Source organism: Capricornis sumatraensis, chromosome 14 (genome assembly GCF_032405125.1).
Source record: "Capricornis sumatraensis isolate serow.1 chromosome 14, serow.2, whole genome shotgun sequence".
NCBI classification, from domain to species: Eukaryota; Metazoa; Chordata; class Mammalia; order Artiodactyla; family Bovidae; genus Capricornis; species Capricornis sumatraensis.
Window position 1 is genome coordinate 54,374,838 of NC_091082.1, and position 26,835 is coordinate 54,401,672.

At 53.2% G+C, this 26,835-nt stretch overlaps 1 protein-coding gene across 1 annotated transcript in view; it reads left to right on the plus strand.

The window, feature by feature from the left end:
* Positions 1-26,835, plus strand: part of ACOT7 (acyl-CoA thioesterase 7) — a 101,063-nt gene that overhangs the window by 57,191 nt on the left and 17,037 nt on the right. Inside the window, 3 exon segments of the mRNA XM_068986308.1 lie at positions 3,615-3,729; positions 10,369-10,455; positions 21,684-21,800. Coding sequence (XP_068842409.1) covers positions 3,615-3,729; positions 10,369-10,455; positions 21,684-21,800 — 319 coding nt within the window.

Genomic DNA, 26,835 nt, shown 5'->3' on the forward strand with positions numbered 1-26,835 from the left:
TAGCTCATGTCTGACCAGCACGCTGCCTGCCCGGTCAAGGCCCTGGGGAGTTGGGGGAGGGCCACTCAGCTTCTGGGCTCCAGCTGCCCTTAAGTCCAGACTTTTGAACAGCATTCCCGGTGACAGGCGTTCTCTCCACATGGACCGGGAACGGTGCTCAGACCTTGGTCTGCATCTGGTTGGTGGTCCTGGGTTTGGTACTGTGAGGGCAGGGTGGTGGTGTCCGCAGCTCCGGGCTGCCTGTCCCTCCACATGTGAGGAGAGGGCCGGTGCTCGGGGCCAGATTCCCACATGTCCCATCTGAGTTTCCCGGGAGCCCCTGTGACACAGCCTGGGGGCTCGAACTGCAGTTCATTCTCCCAGTTCTGAGGCCAGAAATGCAGAATCACAGTGCCGGCTGGGCTGCGCTCCTGCCGGAGGCTCTGGGCCAGAGGTGATCCTTCCCGTGTCACCTGGTTCAGGCATTCCAGACGTTCCTTGACTTGTGGTTGCATCCCTCCAGCCTCTGCCTATGCGGTCACCTGGCTGCCTTTCCGTATGTGTGTGTGCGCACACAAGTGCACGTGTCTTAACTAATTATTCCTGCACAGACCCTGGTTCCCAGGTAGGTCACATGCTGAGTCCCACGTGGACAGGAATTCTGACAGGCTGCTGTTGAAGCCAGAACACTGGCCTTCAGTCCAGCCCACCTCTCTCTCTCTCTCTCCCCCTCTCTCCCTCCCTCCCTGTCTGCACCACCTACCCACCCCCCACCCTCCACCCACCACATTCTTCCTGGAGCTGCTCTCTCTGCTGCTGACCATTTTGTTATTTTCAAGCAGCACTGACGAAGAGGTTTTAAGACCCAAGGAGCAGGTGTGAGTCTGAGGCTCAGTGACCGTCTCTTTAGAAAGTACAAGTGTGCTTATCCTCGCTTTCCTCTTTCCCACTAAGCACTTGATGTTAAATTAGCCACATCTCATGTAAACACTCAAACGCCATTATTTAACTTTTAGATTTAATTTTCAGATGCTACACAGTTTCAGAAGTCTCCAGCAGGGCTTATCTCTGGCTTCAGTAGCCACGTGATACGTCTTCAGGGGTTGCTGCTGAAGGAAGATTCCTGGGTCAGGCACATCAGCTTTTGCTTCCTTCTGGCTCCTGGAGGCAGGGATTGGGGTGGGCAACATTGGGCTCTGCTGGCTCCTATCCCCCTCCCCACAGGGACAGGGCAGCTCTGCACGTCACCCCCCTCGTCCCCCACTTTCCCTCCCACATCCTGGCGTGGGCCCCCAGTCGCTTTCCCATTCCCTTTGTTTAGCCGGGTTTGATGAGACATAAATATCAACTCTGCCCATGTTGCAGGGGGTGTTGGAAGCATTCCACTGGGTACAGAGAGAGTTCCAAATGGGAGAAGCTGTGTGGCTTACAGCTGCAGCCGTTGCTAATATTTATTTGCGTTTTCTCCCCCTCCAACATGTGCTAGGCCCACGAACAAGCCTTCTCTTGACTCAACATATAGGTCTGCTGTTTTGCGGGGCACAGCCCATCTGAGTCCTGGAAAGCCCGGCTCTGACTCCCAGGAGCACAGACACTCAGGTGCCGGGAACTTGACCATCAGGCTTCCTAGGTCCTGCTAGCCTCCTCTGGCCGACCCCACACTGATAGTGGTTATTTATTGAGTACATACATCACTCTGCCTCTGTGTGTGTATCTTACGTGTCTCACACATGCAGGTATGCTATGTTGATCCCACATACATCCTACACATACATATACATAGATATCTCACAGAGCATACATCGCATACGTGCACACACACTGCTGTCACACGTACGTGTGTGTGTGGATCGACCACATGAGTGCCTCTTCCTGGGGAAGTCCAGCTGTCCCCTGTGGTGTCGCTCAGCGAGGACTTCGTCACTATGCTCCACCTCGTCCCCCAGGGACCAGGGACTTCGGTGACCCTGTGATGAATCAAGAGACCTCTGGTGGCTTGGGGACAGCTGTGGCCCCGAGAGGCTGGGGGAGCACTGGAGAGTGGACTCTGGTTTTTATTGGTGTGTCAATGTGAGCTTGAGTCAAAAGGCTCACTCAGACTGTTGCCTGGCATGTTTGGGCAGTCTTCTGCTTCGAGTCAGCTGAGTCTGATGAGCCCCTGCGGATGAGTGGGTGTCAGCCCATCGAGAGCATGCTCTCATGATGTGTCCCCAGATGTTAAGTCATCAGGAGTCGCTGGTTTGTGAAGAGGCTACGTTTTCTTGGTCCTCGTGGCTGGTGTCAGAGCCAGGGCCCCTGTCAGCCCCCACGTGAGTGCAGAGGTCTCATGACCCTGCTGGACACGAGGATTTATTAGCCCGGGGAGGTTGGCTCTTTTTTAAAAAATCTCTTTAAAGGCATTTCTTGAGGACATGTTAAGTCGTCCTTCCGCTTTCCTAGAAAGGCACAGCACAGTCTCTGCTCTTGGAGGCCTTGCCCTGTGTGGTGGGCCATGAGGGATCGTCTGTCTGTGGAGGGAGAGGCTGGGGCTCCATGGCGCCCTCAACACCCACCGTGCTTTGTTTCTTTTGGACATACCACCCCACTCCCTTCAAAGCCTCCTTCAGAGGCGGACTCTCAAGCCCAAGATGATGGTAATGAAGCCATTGAATGTGTTCAGACTTGGGTGGTTTTGCAGCTGAGCCACTTTCAAGGAAAGCAAGATATTTAAAACCAGCTTTTGAAAGAAGGTCTGAAATTGCAGGGTCAGAGAGGAGCACGCAGGGCCCTGAGCCCAGCTGCTTCTCCATGGCTGAGTGGGAGATGCAAGTGGATGGATGGAAGGGCAGAGCTCAGAGCCCGTCAGGAGAGTGGCCAGGCACGGGTCAGCAGGGAGGCCCTGAGGACCCCAGACCTCTCTGATGGATCCCGGGACAGAGGGTGTTGCTGCACTGGGCCCTAGGGCAATGGGCACCAGAGGACGCAACATTCTCCATTATGCCACGTTTTATTTTCATGTTTATATTTACCTTCTTGGATCAGAATACCCATGATCCATCAGGAGAGCTTTGGTGGGTACTCCTTATATACCAGCAGCCTGCTTGAGTGGCTGGGAGTCAACGGAGTGAGGGTGCCCAGTGTCTGGGGACCTGCCCTCTTCTCTCCTGGTCTTGGGGACAGCCTTTCTGGGGCTCCTCGACTCTCTAGTTCTGTGTCTAGGAAGGACTGGGGCAGCTATATATAACATGGAAAGTGGCTGAGATTATCAGTGTGATTGTTTTAATGATGAAAAACTGGGAGCAGACTAAGTGTCCAGATATTATGGATCCATCACATAAATTATGGCAGGGTAATACATGAGAGGAGGGAAGGCTGTGACTTTTGAGCTTCACGTACAGCACGGCAGAACCTTTTATACACACGGGTAGAAAAGCAGTTCCAGGGAGGACATCACTCAAACATCTGACCCAGACTCTCTTATCCAGGGAGGTCTCCGTGGTATTTCCCCCTCCTCTATGTCTTCATTATTTATATCGCGCATGTACTGTCAGAGAAAGAAGGGATAGTTCTAGTTGCAGGAAGGAGGGGCACATGAGAGGCGGCCTGGGGGCCAGGCCTGACCCTCTCTCGTTCTCCCACCCTGCCCCACCCCGCAGTACTCCCGGCAGGAGCAGGAGGAGGAGGGCCGCAAGCGCTACGAGGCCCAGAAGCTGGAGCGCATGGAGACCAAGTGGCGCAACGGGGACATCGTTCAGCCTGTCCTGAACCCAGGTAGGAGCCGGGCTGCAGTCTGGGGGCCGAGGCGGCAAGGCCTGCTCATGAGCGTTGTCTTGCTGGGGCCAGTGCGTCCCCAGGTGCTGTCTTGTGGGGCACCATCCCTTTGACCCTGCATCTCGCAAGCCCTGTCCAAGTGGCGCAGCTGACTATGGGGCTGGGGGACAAGCCTCAAGGCCTCAGTGTATCTGCTGCCATGGAGTGCTGATCGGGAGGCCCCCGTAGGGGAGGGGCCCCGCTGCCTGGGCAGAGGGATGCACACCTGGCCACGAAGAGTTTGTCCCTCTAGTTTACCTGGAGTGCGTTTTTGATGGGATTTCCAGCTCATAAAAAAGACAGAATGGCTGACTTCCTTGGTGATGCAGTGAATAGGAATCCGCCTGCCAATGCAGGGGACACAGGTTTGATCCCTGATACGAGAAGATCCCACATACCGCGGAGCAACTAAAAGCCTGTGAGCCATAACTATTGAGCCTGTTCTCTAAAGCCCAGGAGTCACAACTACTGAAACCCCCTGAGCACCCGAGAGTCTGTGCACCGCAACCGCTGAGCCCATGCACCTACAGCCTGTGCTGCACAGCAAGAGAAGCCACTGTAATGAGAAGCGTGCACACCGCAGTTGGAGAAAAGCAGACGCAGAAAGCAATGAAGACCCAACACAGCCAAAAAAACCCACAGGATGGCAGCAGCATTTCCCACTTTGTTCTTCCTGGGCCCACTGCCCAGACATGGGTTCAGTAGACGGACTCTGAGCGCCCAGACAGCTTGGGGTGCAGAGAACTCTGCCAGGCCTGGTTCCTCACGGCTGCTTCCTCCTGGTGCCTGGAGGGCTGCAGCCATAACAAAACCTCTGTCCACAGTTCCAATAGGTAAGGGAGGCTGTCCCCTGAGTCCCTTATGGAACAGATTCAGGGCTGGGCCTTGGGGCCTTAGCCTGGTGTTGCACGTCACCCTCCTCTGCGCACACCTGATCACATCTTCCTGCATGGAGTGTGGGCTGTGTGTCCTCTCCTCTCCGTGTTGGCCGGGCTCCCAGGGTGAGTGTCCGTGTTCCATGCTGGATCCCAGAGCAGCACCTCACGGGCCCAGCGTGCGGGTGGTGTGGCTCCTGATCTGGCCCTTGCCTCCTATCTGAGGACCGGCCCCAGGTCACCCCTTCCTCGCTCGATGCCGCTGCTCCATGAGCCCTGGGCTCTGCCCCTCCCCCGCTAATGAGTGCAGTGAGCTCCAGGGCCAGGGCTGGAGAGACTGAGGCTCTCGTGATGACTCCAGTGTGTCCAGGCCCTGGGCACGTGCCACAGGCGGTCAGCGACCTCAGTCCCAGGCTCTGCTTTCAGGAGGGCGGGTGAGCAGGCAGGTCAGGAAAGGCACAGAGGGACATGGGGGAGTTGCGATATCTAAAGAAGGACAAGGACTTGGTGTTGGGGGAGTTCCTGGGAGAGAGGCTGGAGCAGGTTGAATGGCAACTCCCTCCCATCAGGACACATCGCACCAAGTCCCTGGGCCCTGTGACTGCACCCTGATTAGTGTGGGGCGGGGGAAGGCTCTGCAGATGGAATCAAGGTAAGGATCTTGAGATGCCCCAAATCCAGTGACCAGTGTCCTTGTCAGAGACAGAAGGGGGGCAGCAGTGTCAGCTCGAAAGCAGCAAAGAGAGGGGCTGGAAAGAGGTGCTGGCTGGCCTCTGATGGCTGAATCCACCCGTCCTGGGGCGATTGCTGGCCAGTACTGGGACAGAAGCTGGGGCTGAAGGCAGTCTCGGGCTTTGAGGGCCATGGGGTTAATCCTGGCTTACTCCTTTAAACTGACTGTCTGAGAAACTAAAATTACTCAGGGTTTTCAATCAGTTTAAACTCCTTCACTCATGAGATTATTTTCTGTTTGCCTTCCTCTGATTGTAAATCTGATACATAGTATTTTTTGGGATCTCTTACTCTCCAGTGATATTACTGTAAGATGGCATTCTGAATCTCAAGCTTTTGTGATAGATTTTTATAAGCTCTTTAGTTTTGCCTCTTCTGGCCCTAATAAAAATGCATCTTTCTCGGCAATAGGGACTGACTTTTAACCACTTCTTAAAGAAGTCACATATCCATTCTCTGCAGGGTTTTTGAGCACTGCCTTGTGCACTTGGCACTGGGGTCTCCTAACACTTGTGCCCCTCCCTGTGGGAGGACCCCCGCCCCACCTTGAGGAGGCAGGCTTGACCTTGGACTTGCCATCCCACCACCCGCAAGTCCCCCTGGATCTGCAGCTCTCCGTTACTTTGGCAGTCAGAATCAGATTTCATCTCTCTGGCTGTTGCCTAGCAACCCCTGCGAGGGTCCAAGTTCATCTTTCAGGTGTCTTTTCAGAGAGTCTGGGAGTTTTTTAGAAGCCCAGTTTTTCTTACTGTGTTTCCTCCATCTGACAAGACAAAATACAGTTACCTTGAACTCTTCAGTTCATGACCATTAGTTGGCCAGCCTTAACTGTGTAGGGACTGTCTGGTCCTATAGCCCACCGTCCATTCTGGGGGCTCTCGGAATTATGACGAAATTATCTCTGCCTCTTCCCTGGCCTTTGGGTTTGAAGCAGTATTCACCTTGAAGTGTGATCTCCACTGTCCCAGTGTGCCCATTGCTAGGACAGCTGGGGTCTTTTTTTATCTGCTCGTTTTTTGGTTGTGCTGGGTCTTTGTTGCTGTGCATGGGCTTTCTGTAGTTGAGGGGAGCAGGGGCTGCTCTTCCTCGCGGTGCTTGGGCTCCTCACCGCATGGCTTCTCTTGTGGAGCACAGACTCTAGGGTGCCTAGGCTCAGTAGTTGCCACACGCAGGCTCAGTAGTTGTGGCTCTTGGGCTTAATTGTTCTGTGGCATTTGGAATCTTCCCGGACCAGGGATCGAACCCATGTCCCCTGCATTGGCAGGCGGATTCTTATCCACTGAACCACCAGAGAAGTTCAACAGCTCGGGTGTTGATGAGTCAGACCATCCCCTCATTCTTGGGCTGGGCCTGGACCCTGCCTCCCTGAGCTCAGCCAGTACCTGACCACCCCTGCTGGCCAATCTACTCTGAGCCACCCACAAGAGTGGTTGGTGCTTGCCTGCTGGGGGCTGGCCCTGGATGGGAGAGCCTTCTCCCTGGGGCCCTGCCAGGTCCTGTCACCCCAGCTCCCAGCAGCACTTGTCCTGGGGAGGAAGAGGGAGCAGAAGAAGGAACCTTTGGGCTTGGATGCCAGCTCTGCTCTGTGGGGGCTTAGCCTGTCTGCACCTCAGGTTCCTGCTGTGGGCTTGAAGTGGTGGTGGGGGGGCGGTCTGTGCTTATCTCTGGCTGCCCTGGGGACCACTCAGTTTCCAGACAGCATTCTGAAATTGCAGGTTCAAAGATGAGGCGCATTGGTCAAGGCCATGGTAGCTGCTTACACTCTAAAATCCTAGTTCCTAACACTAGAGGTTTATTCCCTGAAGTCCTAATCCGGGGGATCTCCTCCAGGAGGTGGGGACCTTGGCCTCATAGCTCTGCCTCTGTGTCAGGTAGCTCCTGGCACCTCGAGAGGGGAAGGAGCAGGGAGGCTCTCTGTCAGGGGCTCAGTGGGTTGGCCCTGGGTCGGGACACTTCTGCTTACTCTCCTGTGGGGGCTGAGAAGTGTGGTCCAGGTGGGAAGCAGGCGAGGAGACAGGCCTGCCGGGTTCTCCCTCCTGGCCCCGTGTGTGCACGCCACCCTCAAGGACAGCAACCACCATGCTGTCCAGCCCCACGTCTGTTTGTTAGGGCAGCACTGGTCACAATCACGGATGACCCCTGTATGTCTGTACCTTGCCCTCGAGCTTTGAAAAGACCCGTCTCACATTTCTCTCTGGTTCCCCTAAGAGACAGGGCGTAAAGAACAGGGGAAGGGCCACTGAGGATGAACAGGGACAGGAGGTGACTGTGGACCCCCCTGGCACAGTCCCAGCCTCTGGAGCCCCCTGAGGCCCCAGAGTTAGAGCTCATGGCCCAGGGAAGGAGCACTTGAGGATGTGTGTGCATTTTTCTTTCCTGTAAGAAGTTTGGTGTTTTAACTTGTTAAAAGCACATCAGTGCAAGTTCCAAGAACACTGAATTAGTAGATAGGGCTTAATTGATATTTTAAACATTACTACAGAACACGGGGGTGGGGGGCATCTCTTTGACTCGGTGGTTATAGTTATTTCAAATGGCTTGTCATTTGAATAAGTAGATAGTTGACATGACAAAGACTTTTGTGTACTATTTCCATTGTTTGAAATTAAAAAAAAAATCTGTCATTGTCCACCCGCAGACCTCTTAACCGGTCAGAGCAGTTCTGAGAGCAGGCCAAATTTGAGGCTTTTCATTTCCATTCATGCTGTAAAATAGCTGCTTTGATGTTTTTTATGAGCAGCACACAAAGCGAAGAAAGCGCCACAGGGTACTGCGTGGTTCTCGGTGCCTTTTGTTCTTTGCAGAGAGAGGCCCAAGGGAGACAGTCCTTGACGACTGGGGGTGTCGTGGGCTGCTAGTGCTGCCCTGGAGTGTTTCTCTGACGGCTGTGCTGGCAGAGGGACTTAGCTGGTATCCTCTGTGGCCCTCAGGCTGTGCCCCTCCACCCAGTCGCCCCAGGCCACAGTAGGCGTGGCCAAGGGTGCACCTGACCAGCGGGGGCCATGATCTCCTGAGCAGAAAGAGGGTTTTGGGTGCTCTTCTCCACTTGGAATGAAATTAGGAATGGGGCAGGGCAGCGTCCTGGACGCCTTCTCAGGGCCTCCCTTCTCGTCCAGTGTAGTGTGTCCAGCGAGGATTCCTTGAGACCCAGTTTGGTTCCCCGATGATCTGGACTGTTCTGGACGACCCCAGGCCTGGGAGGCAGCTGGGAGAGGAAGCATCTCCTCCTGGGGGTCGTCTGCGCTGACCACAGTCCCCAGGGATGCTGGGGCCCCTGGAGCGCGCTCCCTGAGCCGTGGAGCTATGCGTGCCGTCTGTTGTCTGGTTTTAGATGGCGTCCTTGTGCTGTTGCTCCCGAGGGGTCCACATCCAGGTGGGTGGGCTGGAGGATAGAGTCCTCAGAGCTGGCCTCTCGGCAGGGCATTCTCCACCAGCTCTGACACTGCGACAGGCTGTGACTTCAGACACGTCCCAGGTGGAGGGTCCACCCGAGGCTGGCGCCAGGACCTCCCATGGCAGCTGGCTCCGGCCTCTGCTGGTCACACAGGGAGCCCGGAGAGCAGGCAGGAGGAGCAGGCCAGTCGCCAGAACCCCCAGAGACAGAAGCTGACCGCGGATAACAATGAGAGCCCCACGCCCTCCCCACCTCCTGAGCTGGAGCCGCTTCACGGCCTCCGGCGCAGCCGAGGGCCCTCCCACCCAAGAGCACGTCAGCATGGTCGAGTCCCTCCCGCAGGGCCCTCTTGGAACAGATGGCACTTCACATACGAGCTTAAAACTTGAGTCTAAATCTCTCTAAGCTGGGAGGCTTGAGAACAAATAGCAAATATCTTGAGTTTGGAAGTCAGTCCTCAAAACCCCAGCTCTCAGGAATGCAGATCTTCCTGCTTCAAGACCCCCGCAGACAACCACACCTCCTGGGATCCCACGTGGAGGAGCACCAGGCAGAGTCTCAGAAGCAACTGTTGACGCTAGGTGACCCGACCTGGGTCCTGAGCACTGTTACTTCCTGCCGAGGTTTTTCTGTCTACGTCCAAACACGGGAAGGACCTTTCTTCAACTGCAGGGTGTCTCAGCCATTCAGGGGCCCAGCAGGCTGGCTTCCTCGGCAGCTCCCTCTTGCTGGGGCAGGAAGGGGCCACCCTCTCTGAGCACCAGCTGTCTGGGCAGGAAACAGATGGGCGTCAGCCATCCTTCCCAGAAGGGTCTGGAAAGGCGGAAGCAGTCACGGCAGGGGGTCTGCCTAGAAGCCCGTTTGTTGAATTACTCACACCTGTCAGAAGAGTCAGTGTTTTGAGGGATGGTGTCACTTTCTGGAGATGGGGCTTTATTTCATCTTTTTTTTCTTTTAAGTGTAGCCTCTTAGAGATTTTCAGCTACAGCCATGCCTCATGGGTGAGGGGTGATGGCTGGTGCTCTGGGAAGATGCATGGGGAACGCAGGAGGAAAAGCCAGCACCCCTTCCGGCACTGAGTCTCTTGGGCCAGGTTGGCACCGAGGGCCAGCCGGAGTCCAGGGTGGGGTCTGGAGTCCCACACCTTCGGTGTCTCTGTCTGGTCCGGAGTCCTTACCTATTATTGTGTTTGACGAAGTCACAACTTTCTAGAGGCTGTGGAATAAATTGCTTAAATGTTTACAGAATGGGGCCTGAAAGTCGGATTGGTGACTCTGTCCTAACAGATGGCCACACCCATCCTGGGGGCTTATAGCCCAGAGGTGGTCAGTGGCTGCCCATGGGGCAGGGCAAGGCCTCACTGGGGACACTGGTGTCCCCAGGGAAATGATGTCACAACCCACTATCCAAGTGGCTAATTAATCCTCAAGCCTTCCCCCCACAGACTGGAGCGTTTTGAGACCAGTGTTCCTTAGAGAAACCCCACCCAGGGTGGTGGCAATGTCCACGTGAACATCAGGACAGTGTCGCACTGCAGGGCCCTTCGGCTGTGGAAACCGATCAGTCTCGTGACCTAAACTCTCTCCTTCATGGTTCCAGAGCCAAACACGGTCAGCTACAGCCAGTCCAGCTTGATCCACCTGGTGGGGCCTTCCGACTGCACCCTGCACGGCTTCGTGCACGGAGGTAAGGACAAATGACCCTCGCTGGCCCTTCCCACTCACTGGTTCCTCGTTAATCCCCCCAGGAGGCCATGCTGCCATCTGACCCAGTTTAGGCTCTTGTGTTTAATGAAGTATGATTTTCAACTTTTAAGAAGTTGCATAATAAATTACCAAAATACTGTCAACGCCTGTTTTTCAAACTGGTAAATGAAAGTCAGGCGGGTAACTGTCCTAACGGAGGGTCACATGCAACCCTGGGAGCTCCTGGCCACGAGAGGTCTGATGGCTGCCTCTGGGTCAGGGCAGGGCCTTAGGGGGAACGGTGAGGTCACCAGACAGAGACAGTGTGACCCACCGAGAGGGAAGGGTCTTGCCTCTGGTGTTTGCCTGTGTTTCTTCCATTAATCAGATTCCACCTCAGACAGCACAGGCCTTGGAGCTCCCAGCTTGGGGATCACGGCTGGCACAAAAGAGGACTTAGCTCCAGTCTCACAGAGGGATGCTTTCTACTTTAACGGTGTGTGATTATCTTCTCTGTGATTTAAGGAAAATATAAATGGTACGTCATAATCCAGAGTTTAATGGAGATAATTATCTCAGATGACATTAAAGTAAACTTAAAAAAAAAGGTTGATGTAAAGAAAAAACACAAGAGGAAAAGTCGGGAAGCAGTATGGCAGTTAGCAGAAGTTGTGTGGGTGCTGGGAGTCTGGGCACTACTCCTTTTGGCATACAAGTAATTCCTCATCCCCCAGGTGTGATGGGCACTTGCCCATGCTGTCCATTTGCACTGTTCTTTTCTAATTGCCTTGAATGCCAAGCTTTCCTTTCTTCTCCACTGTGAAAACTCCTACTCATCCTTCAAAACCCCATTCCAATAGTGCCACTCCATGCAGGACTACATTGATACTTCTACCAGGGGATGCCTCCGGAGCAGGGCTCAGTCTTAACTCTTTGTGTAGGCTCTGGGTTTCACATAGAGTCAGAGAGATGCTTTGCAGAAGCTTGTTCCGGAAACAAGAGACACAGGTCAGGCTCGGGTTGGAAAGCTTGGGGTGATAGGCCCTGGGCCTGTCGGAATCAGGGAATGGGCCTTGATTTGAGATGTGTTTTTCACGTTTGTTTCTTTTTTTTTAACTAATCCTCTTTTTGTGTATTTCTTTTTCCAATTTCATGATAATTTTTCTCTTTGAGCTAAGTGCTGGCCACAGTGCCCTTAGATCTGATGAACTTAGTCCTACCTAAGGGAAGCTGTACTTCAAGCAAAGGGTACATTCTAGGCCCATAAGTGTTGTGACAGTCGGGGTGTCTTTCTACTTAGAGAGCCGTCATGGCCTCAGCAGCTTTCTGTTCTTCACTAGCCCTGTATCCAATGGCCAGGCTTCTGGAACTGCTGAGAACTCTTTGAGACTCGTAGTTTATAGTGCGCTCCGTCGCATGCAACTCTTTTGCAGCCCCACGGACTGTAGCCCGCCAGGCTCCTCTGTCTGTGGGATTCTCCTGGCAAGAATACTGGAGTGGGTAGCCATTCCCTTCTCCAGGGGATCATCCCAACCCAAGGATCTCTTTAGGCTTCTGCATTGTAGGCAGATTCTTTACCACTGAACCATCAGGGAAGCCTTATAGAGCTCTGTTCTACCTGAACACTGTGCTAGAATTTTTACTTATTTTGTCCAGAATTTTTGCTTATTTTCATTCAGTAAACTTTTGGAAGTTTACTGAATATGGTATTTCTACCATCACTGTCTCCTTGGCAATAAGTTTATAATCTTCAGTCCCATCTTTCCTCACATGCTTGAGGCATTCATGAAATGCAGGCAGCAAGGGAATTTTTGGAATCTTCTAGAAATATATGGCATTTTGTTCTCATTTATGGAGCCTGTGTGGCTGCATTTAAAATAGGCATTTTTTAAAATACATGTTAAAGAAGTGTTTACAATGGCTTTACGATATTTAGTGCCTATTTTAGTAGGGATTTTGTGCTCACGATTTACAAATGATGCTTCATAATTTTACCAAACCTAGTCTTCTCTTCTGATGCCTCATAACTCACCAGGAGTGAAGGAACAAAATAATCATCATCCAGAAAACACTGAGCACAGTGGTCTTACTGTATTTTCTATGGAGAGAATGCCTTCACCAAGGATGGAGTCTAAGTCACTTAAATGAAAGTCTTCCATAAACTATATGTAATTCTGTGGATGCCAATCACAGGAGAAAACAGCGAAGTGAGATGGCTGCTAATTTCACTTTTTCAGTAATTCCGTGCTGCACATGTGTCTTAGAGAAACTTCTCTTCTGCCCTATTTTCTTTGGTTTGCACACATTGAGTAGTCTTCGTCTTGAGGCCTGGCTCCTGCCCTGCCACTTAGGAAACACACAGTATAGCCCTGGGCAGCGGCGAGCTGGTATGAGATGTAGTGGGGAGGGCTGGAGGTCACTGATGGGATCCAGGACTCCCATCGGCCAGGGGCTGTAGGGACAGGGCCTCTGATAACCAGTTGAGGGAATAGAAAAGATGTGGGGAGTGAACTGGAGGGTGCGGAGGACACTTACTTGCTGCGAGGGAAAGCAGCCTGACTGCTTCTCCTGGTGCTGACTTTCAGGGCCTCTGTGCAGCAGCAGTGGCCAGGCTTTGGGCTTCTTCCTTCTGAGTCCTCCCCTTGGAAGTTTTGGGATCTCGGTCCAGGAGAGGCTGTTCCCCCTCCGCTCTCCCTTCCCTGTGGTTGGCTGAAAGGGGTGACCTGGCAGCTGTCTGTGGGGTGTTTAGGTTCTTGTAACACTCAAGACCTTTTTATAAACTCACCCAAACCCCCATCCTTGATAAGAACACTTGGGGTAGAAATTGATTTTACTTCCCCAAGACTTAATGGGGGATCTTATTCAGAGGGGAGCCTGGAGGATCTTCCCCTGAGGTCAGGAGTCAGGCAGGTTAACATTGTTTCAGAGATTTTAGGCACCACAGTAAAACAGGAAAGAAAGCAAAGTCACAAGAACTGGCAGAAAAGAAGCAATTCTCTCTAGTTTTGCAGATGGCACAGTAACATACCTAGAGAGCCCAGGAGATTCGGTGATAAAAATAACTCAAATAATTAAAAATTCAGGAAGGTAGCAGCATACAAAATGAATAATAATAATTATTATAGAAAAGCTTGCCTGAAATAGAAAAGCTGCTTTTCCTTGTTTTGCTTTGCAGATTTAACTCCATCATAACACATGACTTTTTCACATTGGATGAAAAGCAGGGGTGGTTTTGTGCCTTTGTCTCTGATTCATCTTCTTAAAGGTCTCGCTCCTTCTCCCGTGTTGGTTCTTGAATGTCCTTTGCTGTGATTTCTCTCCTGGGGACTTGTCTTGCCTGGCCCTTTGTTGACTGTTTTCCACATGGCTCTCCCTGCCCAAGAGGAGCGTTGCCACCACAACTGGCCCAACGTGAAAGGAAGCCGAGACCGCTGGGCTTTTCTAAGACCTGTCTGGCCGTGGGGGCAGATGAGAGAGGGAAGACCCTGGAGGTGGGGGCCCTCAGCCTGGGCCCTGTTGCCCTGTGGCTCTCGGCTCCGTGCGCTCACCTCTGACTCCCTTCCCCTTGACGTGCCTGTTGTTCTCCTGCCTTGATGTCCAGCCTGGCCTTCCCACCTACCCCCATTCACCCGCCCGCCCCACACCCATGTCTTCCTGGAGCGTCCTGAACTCCTCCCCGGCAGGCGGACACAGCCTTGCTGCTTCAGCCGCCGTGACCTCCATGCCTCCTCTCTTTTTAATGCAGTTTATATTGGATATAGCTAATTAACAATACTGTGACAGTCTCAGGTGAACAGCAGAGCAGCCCAGCCATACACATACCTGTGTCCATCCTCCCCCAAACCTTCTCGTCCTGGCGGGACAGCTCCCCGCTTCTTGCCTCCCATGCTGACTGTGGTTTTCTCAGGCACTTGCCTCCTGGCATCCTATCTTCCTACCCTGCCTGGCCTCTCTCCCACAGTGCTTTTGGAGAAGGAACTCAGTGAACATTCTGAGTAAATAGAAGACATCTTTTGGAAAGATGGTTTGAGTTGACAGCACCAGGTGGCTGTGTCCTGAGTGATCAGCAGCTTTTCTCTGTTAGAATCATGGGCGGTTAACTCCAGCACGTGGGTTGGGCCCACTCGGAAGACAGGCTCCACCCTGTGCTTCATTGCCCCTGTTGTGGCTGGCTCCTGCAGGGAACCCTCCTCCCATCTACCTGACCCAGCGGGCACTGGCACTTCCTGCTCCGCACCTTGGAGCGTCTACTCTCCATCCCTCTGGCCCGGTCCCTGGAGCCTCCTGCCAAAGCTGGTGGGCTGGTATGTCCCTCATGGTTCATCCAGCTTCCCCTGCCCAAGGCCCAGGGTCGCCCTCCCCTGCTTCCTCTGCCACCACCACACCTGCAGTCGCTGTGCTGTCCCACCTTCCTGCCTGTCTTCCTTTCCTGCTGGCTTCGGAGACCCAGGCCCCATCCCAGCCTAGGCCGGTGGCTCCAGCCGTATAGCCCCTAGCCTTCCCCGACTCCAGCTGCCACTTGAGGCCTGGGACGGTTGGCATGGAGTGTCAGACACAAGTCCTGGGTTCCTCCTTACCCCTGTGGTGGCAGCCAGAGCATCCTTCTGGTTGTGAAGCCAAGATTCCTATGGCCTCTGTGACTCAGCCTGTCTCAAAAGCTCTCTCTCTTGCCTGTCAGCCAGTCCTTTGGGCTCCAGCTTCAAACATCAGAGTCTGAGTTCTCGCCGCTTCTACTGTCAGCTCCGGGTCTGCATGTTCCCTTGGAAATGGCCTCACATCTGGTTCGAGTTCCCTGACCGGTCTACTTGGAGTGGAAGGCACATTCAGCTGGGCCTACTCAGGCCCCATTGACAGCTGTCTGGAGGCCTGTCTTTGTCTTCAGGTCTCTGGAATAAGAGAATAGGCCTTTCCTGTCCACCCTGTGTAAGAGCCCATACCACAACCTGCCTGCTTGCCGAGCCCACTTTCCTGCTGTGTAGACCCGCCACGCCAGCCCTGGGGAGGTGGGGTGCACAGCAGAGAGGGGCCCAGGTGAAGGAAGCCTGGGAGACGAGGTATGGGGTCCATGGGGGAGGCTCCTGCGTAGGCAGCATCCACTGAGTGTTGCTAGGTGGCTGTGAAAAGGCGTCCTGTGCGGGGTGGAGTGGAGACTAGATTTCACTGAAGAGTACAGGATGCAGCCTGGATGCTCCTCTCCGTTCCATGACCTCGTTTCATTGGAGCTCCTCCCTCGTGATGGACAGGGCATCAGATCCGTGGCTGGGGAGGAAGCAAGGAGGAAAGAAGGCGTGTTTCCTCCTTTTGAGGAACTTCTGGTCTCCTAGGGTCAAGAGCTGAGGGGGCGAAAGCCGCTTTGGGCCCCTGATACTCTGTCATGCGGCTGACGATTGCCTTGGCGACAGCCTCCTGCCTTCTGGTTCTCACTTTCTAAGAATCTCTGTTTCTGAAAACACCATCCTCTACTGCTAAGGGTCCCTGTTCATCAGATGACAGGGTGGGAGCTGGGGTCTGGTCACAACCCTGATGCCCCAGCTGCTGTGAACCAGCTTCTCCTGGGCTGGCCAGGAGGCTCCTGCTCACTGGTCAGAGGATGCAGCGACGCCCACCCATGGCAGCTTTCCTCCTGCCCACACCTGCCTGCAGGCTACTCCCATGCCTTGGACACGGGATGGCTTCAGTCCCCCCTCTTACCAAAATGCAGAGCATCTAGCTTGAGAAACCTGGTCAGCCATATGGCCTAAGCGTGTCCTTCTCTGCGAATGGACTTTTGGTTTTGGTCACCTGTTACCAGCTTTTGCTTTCTCATTGGCCATGATCATTGGTGGCACACTCCTGTCAATGTCCTTCCTGTTCCACATCAGGAATGTGAATTCTCCACTGTTGGTCCTCATCTTGAGACCACAGCCCAGATACGCAAGAGGAAGCTGACAGCCATGGGTGGGAATGATTCTGGATCTTGTGTGAACTTTGGCAAGGTGGCTGCCTCCCTTGGGGAGGGGGCCTTGTGTATAACCACTGCCCCCGTTCCCTGCTCTCCATGGCGTTTGGAACAGGAATCTGCCTGCCCTCCTTCTCCTGTTGCCTGATTAGAACAGGGAAGGCATTGATTCTCAAGCAGCAGTGAGCACTTGACTGACCTTCTCCAGCTCCCTGATACAGAATGTGACCAGTGAGACCTGGCCTCATGACCAGGCAGCCCTTCTCCCTGGCCCCGGGTCTGCAATGCTCAGGGTAAGTGGGAGGCGCTTGCCCCGTTTGTCATTAGAAATGAGTCGTCTTCACTACACTGTGCATTAACCCCCAAATACAATCTTTATTAGCTGCCTTCGTTAATACTCCTTTGTCCTTGGTGTCAGAGACCTGCAGGTGCATTTGAAATTGGGAGTGGGGAGGGTGGGGCAGGGGAGTGTGGGGAGGACTTCCCTGGTTGTCCAGTGGTTAGGATTCTGGGTTTCCACTGTGAGGGGTACCGCTTCAATCCCTGGCCGAGGAACTAAGATCCCGCAAATGTTGCAATGTGGCCGAAAAAAGAAATTGATTAATTTTAAAAATAAATAAAAAGTAAAGAAACCTGGCAGGGAGAAGCCAGACAGTCTCAGGAGGCTGTCGCTCAGCTGGCTCTTAAAATAACTCCCCTTATAATTTCCAAAGGGTGGGCTAGTTAAAATAAGATGAACTTACTATCGTTTTCTTAATATAGGAGGCCGGCACCCACACTCTGTCACCCAGGATTAAATATAGAAATGGGGGCATTGCAAATCGCCACCCACAGTGCGGGCAGAGGCAGTGGCACCGAGCTGAGAGTCGCTAATGGCTGCTTTGGGTTTGCAGCAGGCGTGACCCAGTCAGCCGAGTGGGTCCAGGAAGAGAAAATTAAGCCTCTATTTTTAAGCTAGTCAATGTGTTAATACTTTTTTTAAAAAAGGAAAAGGGAAAAACAACCTGTAAGCAGTTAATGTTAGATTCAGAAATATCTCTGGTACCTGATGTTTATTTGTATGATAGTGGCCAAGCAGGTCTTCTTTTTTCCCCTTCCCATAATTCCCGAAATGAACGCAGAACTGAAGGCCAGCCGATCCTATAGTTTTATTGTCATCTTTTAAATGACGCATCTCGGGCAATCAGGACAGCTCACAACAGACTGTAACTTGCCAAGTCCTCCTCCCATCGTCAGCGGCACCTGTTATACCTAACTGGGAAGCGGTTGGTGAAGTTTTTCAGCAGGAACTTAGAAAGAGGCAGTTTTGAAAAAACTCAGATGCTTGATATTTTTAATTGAAGTATTAAAAAAAGTAGAGGGGAGATGGTGGCTTCCCCTGACAGGACAGCGGTGGGAGGAAAGACAGTTACAAACCAGGCTACTGGGTTTCTGATTAATTTGTCTGTGTTGCATCGTAGCTGCAGCATGTGGTTCCCTGCCCAGGGATCAAACCTGGGTCCCCTGCCTTGGGAGCTCGGAGTCTTACCTCTGGACCACCAGGGAAGTCCCTGTTTTTGTTTTTAAACAAATCTTACTTTTCTCAGTGGACACAGTGATTGTAATATGTCTTGTCTGCAGTCATCGATAAGGGCATTTTGTGGTGACAGTCCTTTGCAAATTTTATAAAGGAGTGAGATTATGTGGGTTTTATCGTCTTATTTCTGCAAGGGCGTTTTCTCTTAGCAGGGAGAACAAGAATATCTCAGACCAGACCCACGCAGCGACTGGCCCAGGGCTTACCCAGAAGAAGGAAGACGGCTCGTACTCAGTGTTTATTATTAAATAGGCAGACCTCCTTTTACTGAGTTTCACTTGATTGTGCTTCGAAGTTTTTTTTTTAAACAAATTGAAGGCTCGTGGCAGCTCTGCATGGAGCAAGTCCGTTGGTGCCATTTTTGCAACAGCATCTGCTCCCTGCATGTCTCTGTGTTGCATTTTGGTAATTCTCCCAGTATTTCAGACTTGGTCATTATCATGTTTGTAACGGGGATCCATGATCAGTGATCTCTGACATTGTTGTCACAAAGAGATGATGAAGGACCCGACTGATCTTTTAGCAGTAGATTCTTCTTAATTAAGATGTGTACATTGCTTTTTTAGACATAATTCTATTGCACACACAATATTGACCACAGTGCAGTAGAAACATAGCTTTTATATGCACTGGGGAACCAAAAAGTTTGTTTGACCCAGCTGTTTCTAAATTCCCTTTGTTGCAAGGGTCTGGAACCGAGCTTGCAATATCCCCGAGGTACCTGTAATCTCCATTTTATGAGATCAATGCCTTTCTCTCTGAGTAGCCCCTAGAGTCCACTTTGCACACAGGACCCCAGAGGGCCCAGTTATGCTTCACGCTTCTCCATCGCATTTATGAGAACAGACCTTGGGGCTGTGGGAGCCATGGGCACAGGTTTCTGCTTCCAGCTCTGACCTTGCACTTCCCACACACACACTGCGGGGGCTGGGAGTCCTGCCTGTGTAAGGCCATACACTGAGCTCTGCACACGTCCAAGTTCTTCCCCAAAAGTTTTTCTGTGTCCTGAATGCTAAAATTTACCTGCTGTCACTTCTCGATGACCCCACCGTGGTCCCGGGAGGCAGAGGTAACGGAGGTGGATGGGGATGGTCCAGGTGGGGGCCATGTGGAGCAGACCTCCCGTCCGTTGGAGCTGGGGTTCCTCCTCTTCCTGGTCACCAGCTGCCTGTGTATCATTGTCCCAGGACCCGGGATAAACCCCAAATTGGGACATCATCTGACAGTAGACGTGCATGGTGAGGTCATGCCTGCTCCTGATGTGGGCAGCAGGAGGCCGTGGGCTCAGTCCAGGGGTCGGTGCTGTAAACACCATTGTTTCTTGTCAGGGCTGCAGGCAGTCCCAATTCTCTCCCAGGTCTCCCAGCTCAGGTTTGTGTGCTGGCTGCTGGGGTGGGCCAGGGGGCTTGGGAGACAGTACACTAGTTTTGAGTGTGGAGTTTATTATCAAACACGCCCCTGAGCAGCTCGCCTGGCTTTCTGTGGATGAGTACACTGTCCCTGGCCTCACCTGGGCTGACTGTGGTTGTTACACAGGTGTGGGCCCGGGGACTCGCTGTCAGAGCTGCCTCCATGGGTCAATCAGAGTTCCTTTGGTCCTTGATCACTCAGTTGGCAGTCCTTTCTGAGTTCTGCATGTCAGGTTCGGAATTGGTCAGGACATGGGGATGACAAGGCGTGTCCCCACTGTGTGCCAGCTTCCAGGTCACGTGATGCCGTGGTCTGGGCTGGTGGGGGTTCTGGCATCAGGAGCTCAGCCAGCTGCTAACGTTGACCCCCTCCCACTCAGCTCATGTGCCCTGGGCTTGGGGCCCATCCCGGCCACACACACTAGATCCTATAGTATTTTTAGTAACAGTGAAATCTCTTGTGGAACCTCTACCCATGTTTTGGATAAATGGGGCAAAACGCTGGTTGAAGGAGCTGATTGTTACTTGTGCCATATAGCCTGCTCTTAACAGCTTCTGCTTTTCAGGATGAACAAGTAAGGGATTAATTTTAGGTACTTTCTATGTTCTAAGCATTAATTCCAACATAAATTCTTTTTGTCCAACCTCCAAGTCTCCCCTCTCCTGGTGATACCACCAGGTAACCTGGGAGCTCTGGGTGCAGGACCCCCTACCTTGCACACACTAATGTCACCCCCACCTCTCATCATGACCTTGAATTCTCTTTTCCGCAGTCTTGTCTTAGTCACAGGGAAAAAGCATATTGTTGTTGTTCATTCTCTAAGTCGTGTCTGACTCTGACCCATGGACTGCAGCACTTGAGGCTTCCCTGTTCTTCACCATCTCCCGGAGCTTGCTCAAACTCATGTCCATTGAGTAGGTGATGCCATCCGACCATCTCATTCTCTGTCGCCCCCTTCTCCTCCTGCCTTCAATCTTTCCTGGCATATGGGTCTTTTCCAATAAGTCAGCTCTTCACATCAGGTGGACAAAGTATTGGAGCTTCAGCTTCAGCATCAGCCCTTCCAATGAATATTCAGGGTTGATCTTCTTTAGGGTTGCCTGGTGTGATCTTCCTTGTTTTCTTACATAACAGCTTTATTGAGATGTAATTCATGTACCATACAGCTTACCCGTTACAGATTTTTCTGTAGTGTATTCACAGCGTCACACAGCCATCACCACAAGCAATCGTAGAACACTTGCATCACCCCAAAGAGAGACCTCCTACCCACACTAGGAGCCAGTCCCCACTTTTCATGAATTCCCTGTCCCCAGACAACCTTTAATCTGCTTTCTGTCTCTATGGACTTTCATATTCTGGATATTTCATATAAATGGAATCCTCTAATATGTGGTCTTTTGTATTTGACTTCTTTTACTCAGAATAATGTCAGGTTTCATCCATGTTGTAGCCTGTTGTCAGTACTTTGTTTCTTTTTATCACTAAGTAATATTCCATTGTGGGGCTTCCCACGTGGCACAGTGGTAAAGAATCTGCCTGACAATGTAGAAGACTTGAGTTCCATCTCTGTTCTGGGAAGATGCACTGGAGAAGGAAATGGCAACCTGCTCCAGTATTCTTGCCTGTGAAATCCCATGGACAGAGGGAGAACCTGTTGTTCATGGTGTCGCAAAAGAGTTGGACCTGACTTAGCAACTAAACAACAACAATATTCCACTGTGCAGATACGCCACGTTTTCTTTGTCATTTTAGCTGTTGACACACATCTGTGTTTCTCTGCTCTGGTATATTATGAGTAAGGAAGGCCCTCATGAGATGTACTTACAAGTTTTTGTGTGAATGGCTGTTTTTCTTTCTCTTGGGTGCACACCTAAGAGTGGAATTGCTGGGTCATGTGCCAGCTCTGTGTCCAGCCTTTTGAGAACCTCCCAGCTGTTTCCAAAGCGGCTGCATGATTTCCATCCCCACCAGCCATGTAGAGGGTTATGATTCTCCACCTTCCCTCCAGCTCTTGTCATCTGGCTTTTTGATGGCGGCCACCCCAGAGGAGGGCGTGATGAAGCTTTCCTGGCAGGATCGGACACCTGTAGAGATTAGGAGCAGGGTCATCACTTTGTCAGTGGCCTAGTCCCTCAGCTGAGGATCTTCCAAAGCTCCCAGGAAGCCAGGTTTTCAGCCTGAGCCTCAGTCGGCTTCAGCCCTACTGGTGGAAGCAGGCGCATCATTTCCCATGACCTGTGTCCAGGATGGGCAGTGGGCTCCTCTCCCTCATATCTAACCTGCTGCCTGCCCTCCTCTGCAGGGGTCACCATGAAGCTCATGGACGAGGTGGCTGGGATCGTGGCTGCACGTCACTGCAAGACCAACATAGTCACGGCTTCCGTGGATGCCATTAACTTCCATGACAAGATCCGAAAAGGTAACAGAACTCCGCCGACAGAGGGGCCTTGGGGTCTGTGCACAGTTTGCTTTCGGTTCACCCTTGCTCCCCTGGGCCCCGGTCTCTGCCCATTTGCCAGAGAAATAGAAGCCAGAGGCCTTTATCCCACTGTGATGTTGTTCAGCCTCTAAGTTGTGTCTGACTCTTTATGACCCCATGCACTACCACACTCCAGGCTTCCCTGTCCTTCACTGTCTCCTGGAGTTTGCTCAAATTCATGTCCATTGAGTTGGTGATGCTATCTAACCATCTCATTAAGGGGCGTCCTTGGTGGCTCAGACAGTAAAGAATCTGCCTGCAATGCAGGAGATGCCAGTTTGATCCCTGGTATGGGAAAGTTCCCCTGGAGAAGGACATGGCAACCCACGCCAGTATTCTTGCCTGAAGAACTTCACGGACAGAGGATCTTGGCGGGCTCTAATCCATGGGATTGCAGAGTCGAACAAGACTTAGCGACTAACCCGTGTCGCTCTTTTCTGTTAAAGAGTGGCGTAAAGTTACCCTCTTGAGGGGCCTGAGACACACAGCCCTGTGAAGACCCCATGTGCACAGTTGCTGCCACTGCACAGTGGTGGCGTGTAACCTCTTGGGGAGGGAAGATGGATCTCCTGTGTCGTCAGCAGTGGCTGGGTCAGAGCAGGAAGCCCCCAGCCCTCAGCCCATCTGCACTACCCAGCACAAAGCTAGTGGCTTTCCCAGCAGAGATCCAGTCCCAGCCCCACCCGGAAATGGTTCCGTGCTCGTCTGAAGATATACAGTGACTGTCCCCTCAGTCCGTTGTGTCTTCTGAGATGAGGCTGTGTGCCCCTGGAGAGCAGCCTTTCCTTCACTCTGGGATCAGGGGTCCAGGCGGTGAGAGGGACAGAGAGAAGGCGGAGGCTGACTCCTTGCTCCTGGCCTTGGGGAGCAGTGCCAGCGGTCCAGGCCTCCGAGGCCCCCTCCAGCTGGGGTCTAGCCCAGCTGCACGTGCGCACCTGCGGACATGCTTGGCAATAAGTGCTGCCTGCTGGGGACAGAGCAGCCTGAAGCGGAGCTGTAGGCGCCTCCCCTCCCGGCCTGGTCGAGAGCACGTCATCTGACCCACAGTGACCTGGGGTGGGTACATTAGGGTAGGGAAGGGGTGGTCTGTGGCTCCCCGCTTTCAGAACCCCTTCCCAACTAGTAGGTGTTTGCCTCAGATGCAGACCACAGTCCTTTAGAATTTGCTCCAAATGAGTGGGTCTTATCCATCTTGGCAGGTCCTCCCAGGGCCTTGGTGCTGTATATGGGGTGCTATGAACGTTTGGGAGAGGAAGGGTCCTCTCCAGCCACGAGTCCTGGCCCCTCCTTTTCTGGAACTGACTGCTCCCTGGGTAAATCACTGTGATCCCAGCGTCCCTGTTAAACACGATGTCAGAATCCACAGTGGACACCATGCTCGTTCGGTGCATCCCCAGTGCCCTCTGAGAACTGCCAGCTGAGAAGCCAAGCGGTGTCCTCCAGAGGCGGCCAGTTCCTCCAGGTCAGCGGTGCTTCACCGCTGAGGGGAAGGCCCCAGAGGGTGAAGTCTGCCTTTGTTAGAAACAGGGAGCCCCCACTCCTCACCCCTGGCTCTTCACCCTCCATCCCTCTTGTGACCAGAATCACCTTTCAACAAGGAGGTCGGGGAGGTCAAGGAGATGCTCGTTGGGCGAGGAGATGCTCAGTTGGTTCGTTTTGAGGGAACACTGTGAACCCTGGCCGGAGGAGAGCACTTTTGCTGGGGATGCATTGAAACCTGGGAGATGTCAGGGCAATGTGGATGCAGAAAAGACTTTGTTTCTGAAAAGTTAGTCTTATTTCAAAACACGGAGAAAAGGGGACTTTCCTGGTGGTCCAGCGGTTAAGACTGCGCTTCCACTGCAGGGGCACAGGTTCACTCCCTCCTCGGGGAACTGAGATCCCACATTCCTCAGGCCGTGGCCAAAAAAACCCCAAAACACAGTGAAAGGGATCTTCATTTTCACAAGTCGTGCTTTTCTGGTAGAACATCCCACTGTGGATGGGGTGAGAGTGAGGGCTGGGCTGTGGGCTGCCCCTCATGACATTGAGCCCTCTGCACCCCACACCCCCACATAACTCCTCGCAGCATCAGAGCCTTGGCCTTGAGCCTGTGCAGCCTGGGGCCCCGGAGCTGGGCCTCCCAGCCTGGGGAGCCCCAGGGAGCAGAGAGAATGTTTTTCTTTTCTCGGATCACATCTTGTTTGTGTATAAAGGAATGTGGGCCAAACTGAAGTCACAGTTACGGAGTCTGGCCCATTTCAGTGCAGTGTCCCCGGGGCCATTCGACAGTGTCACACCTTATTTTTGTTGTTTTTCCCGAGGAATGTCCCCGTGTGAAGCTGTCTGCTTCACTCCCCTCTCGTCGTGGCTCGAGGAGGAGGAGCCTGGCCGGTCACTGCCGATGAGGTCTCAGTCCTGGCCGCTTCAGACAGTTGTCACATGTCATATTCGACACGGAGGAGCAGAGGCCCTGGGGGAACTGCCGCTCCCCGGCCCCTCGTCGTTTCTCACTGTCCGCTGCTTTCTGGGGATGTGCAGGGCGAGGCCGGCCGTGCCTGGATGACCCTGTGGGCTCAGGGTTCCTGGTGCCGGGCATCAGAAGAGTGTGAGACACTTGGTGAAGGGGTGGTGTTGACATTCCCCATGGTTCCGCTTTGATTTTCTGATGCAAATCTGCTGAGATGGCTGTGAGCCCGTGGGGCTCTTGGGGCGCGAACCGTGAGCTGCTGCCAGTCCTTGGTCTCGGCCGAGAGGGCAGGAGCCGATGCCACCACGGAGGGGAGAGCTGCATGGCTGTGTCTAGTTCTGCTGGCAGGAATGCAGGGCAGCGAGAGGGCGTGTGGGTGTTCCCCGGGCGGCACAGCAGTGATCACAGCCTGGGGGCTCCAGGAGTCAGCAGTGTGTCCCCTCCTCGTTATGGAGGCCAGGTGTGCCTTTGGGGGCCATTATTCTGATGACCATAGGTGGGGTCTTAGCAGAGGGGGTGTGACTTTCTCTGACTCCCCTGTTTCAGCATATTTCATTAGAACAACAGCTGGAATGGAGAGGAGGCCAGGCCTTTGGGTTGACCAGCTTCTCAGATCTCAGGCAGGAACTGCTCTGCTCTGTCTCCGTCCAGGCTCCGGGGAGGCTGCTTCCTCGGAGGACGGGTGTTGGTGTGCTGTCAGCAAAACCCAGCCTGGCTGTGGCCTCAGTGGTCAGTTGCAGCAGGGGTGTCTGTCAGGAAGCCATGCGTGTAGCTTTGTGGCATGAAAACATCGTCCGGAAGAAGGTCAGAGGACGACTTTGAATTTCAGCCCCAATGAGTGTGTACTGAGAAGGGGCTCGGTGGCACCCACACTTCTGACACAGTGGGGACAGTGCTCTCTCATAGGATTGTGGCAGGTTTGCTGTTACCAACCAGATTCTAGGAGCACGCCATCACTACTGCCTGGACCATGGAGGGCCCACCCCTTATACCCTCATCAACCCCCCCACCAGCCCACATTCATGGTCCTTAACACTGGTGACCTGTCCTCCTGGTGACCCCACCAGGTTCAGCCCAGCCCCTCCACCAGCGGGCACTGAAAGTCCTTCAGGGTTTGTCCCCCTTCCCACTGGGGTCAGCGGGTTCGGGGGTCTTAGTGGTCATGCAGAGAATCAAACTCGAGCCAGGCCGTTGAGATGGAGGAGGACCACTTTGTCCACGAGTCGGGACTTGGGGGGAGTCCAGTGTCACATGCCTGAGACCCCTCAGAAAGTGGTACCGAGGTGAGGTCAGTGCTGGGGGAGGGCACAGGGGACCTCAACCACCCGCCTGATAACGGCTGCCGGTGTTAGTCGGGGCAAGCTGGTAAAGCCCAAAGACCCGAGCTTCCTTTTACTTGCTCCATTTCTGACTTTCTTGTTTGTTGTTGTTGAGATGCTAAAATGCTAAGAAAAGTAAAAAGGGGAAAATCGTTGCTTTTGTTCTAGTGGTTTTGGAGGCCTTGGGTAGGTGACCTTCACTTCTCTTGTGGAGAAGTGATCCCTTCCAGACTATCAGGGTGGGAAGCGAAGTCTCTAGAAGACGCTTGTCGTAAGCACACTTGCTGCCCCAGCTCCTTGGAGCTTAGGTGCTGAGCTCTTCTCAATGTTTGCAGTACTTGGCAGTGTAGCCTTGGGAAGAGCGATGTTTTAGTATTCTGCTTTCTTTTCCAAATCTCTGTCTGAAACCTGCCCTGGAAGAGACCGTGTGCAGGGGGAGCTGGCGGCCCTCCTGGGTGGCCACTGGAGGCAGCCTCACCATGATTTAGAAAAGGATTGGCTGTGACCTACGGCTCGGCTCGCTGCAGGCACCCCTTCTATTTAACTCTGGTGCCTGTTGCTCACTTTCGAGTGCCAGGCATGGTGCTGAATGCTTTACACAATTACCCCTCACTTGGAGGGGTGCGATTGTCCTCCCCGATGAGACTGGAGCCCTGTTTATCCCGTTTTCTGATCTGGAAACTGCTGGTCAAGGGATTAAGGAAACTGCCTGTGGCCGAAGGGCAGGTCCATGGTGGAACCTGGCGAAGACAGTCAGCTCCAAGGTTGGAGCTCTCGAACTCATGCCTGGTGCCCTCCCACCACCCTCCGGGCCTGAACAGCATCCTCTGCCAGGGCCCAGGGGCATCAACCTTGGCGCCAATGCTGATCAAGTGCAGCGCCAGCCACCGTAGATGCTCACGCTGGACTTCCAGAGTGATGGTTCCCCCCTCACATGTATGTGAGACTCCAGACTGAAACAGGACTGAGGGTTCTGCAGTCATTGGCGTCTGGCCCCAAGGAAGGCCTGGCTCTGTCTGTGTCCCCTCATAGTCTCAGCCCAGGGACCCCTCTTCCTGCTGAATTCAGACAGTTAGAGGCACACAGTTCAGTCTCTGCTCCCAGCAGCTCTGTGATCTGCTGACGTCAGGTTTACCCGCACGAGCCCCCCAGCACCATCCCCACAACGGTCAGTAGCCACATGGGGCCGTGATTCAATGTCAGTAAT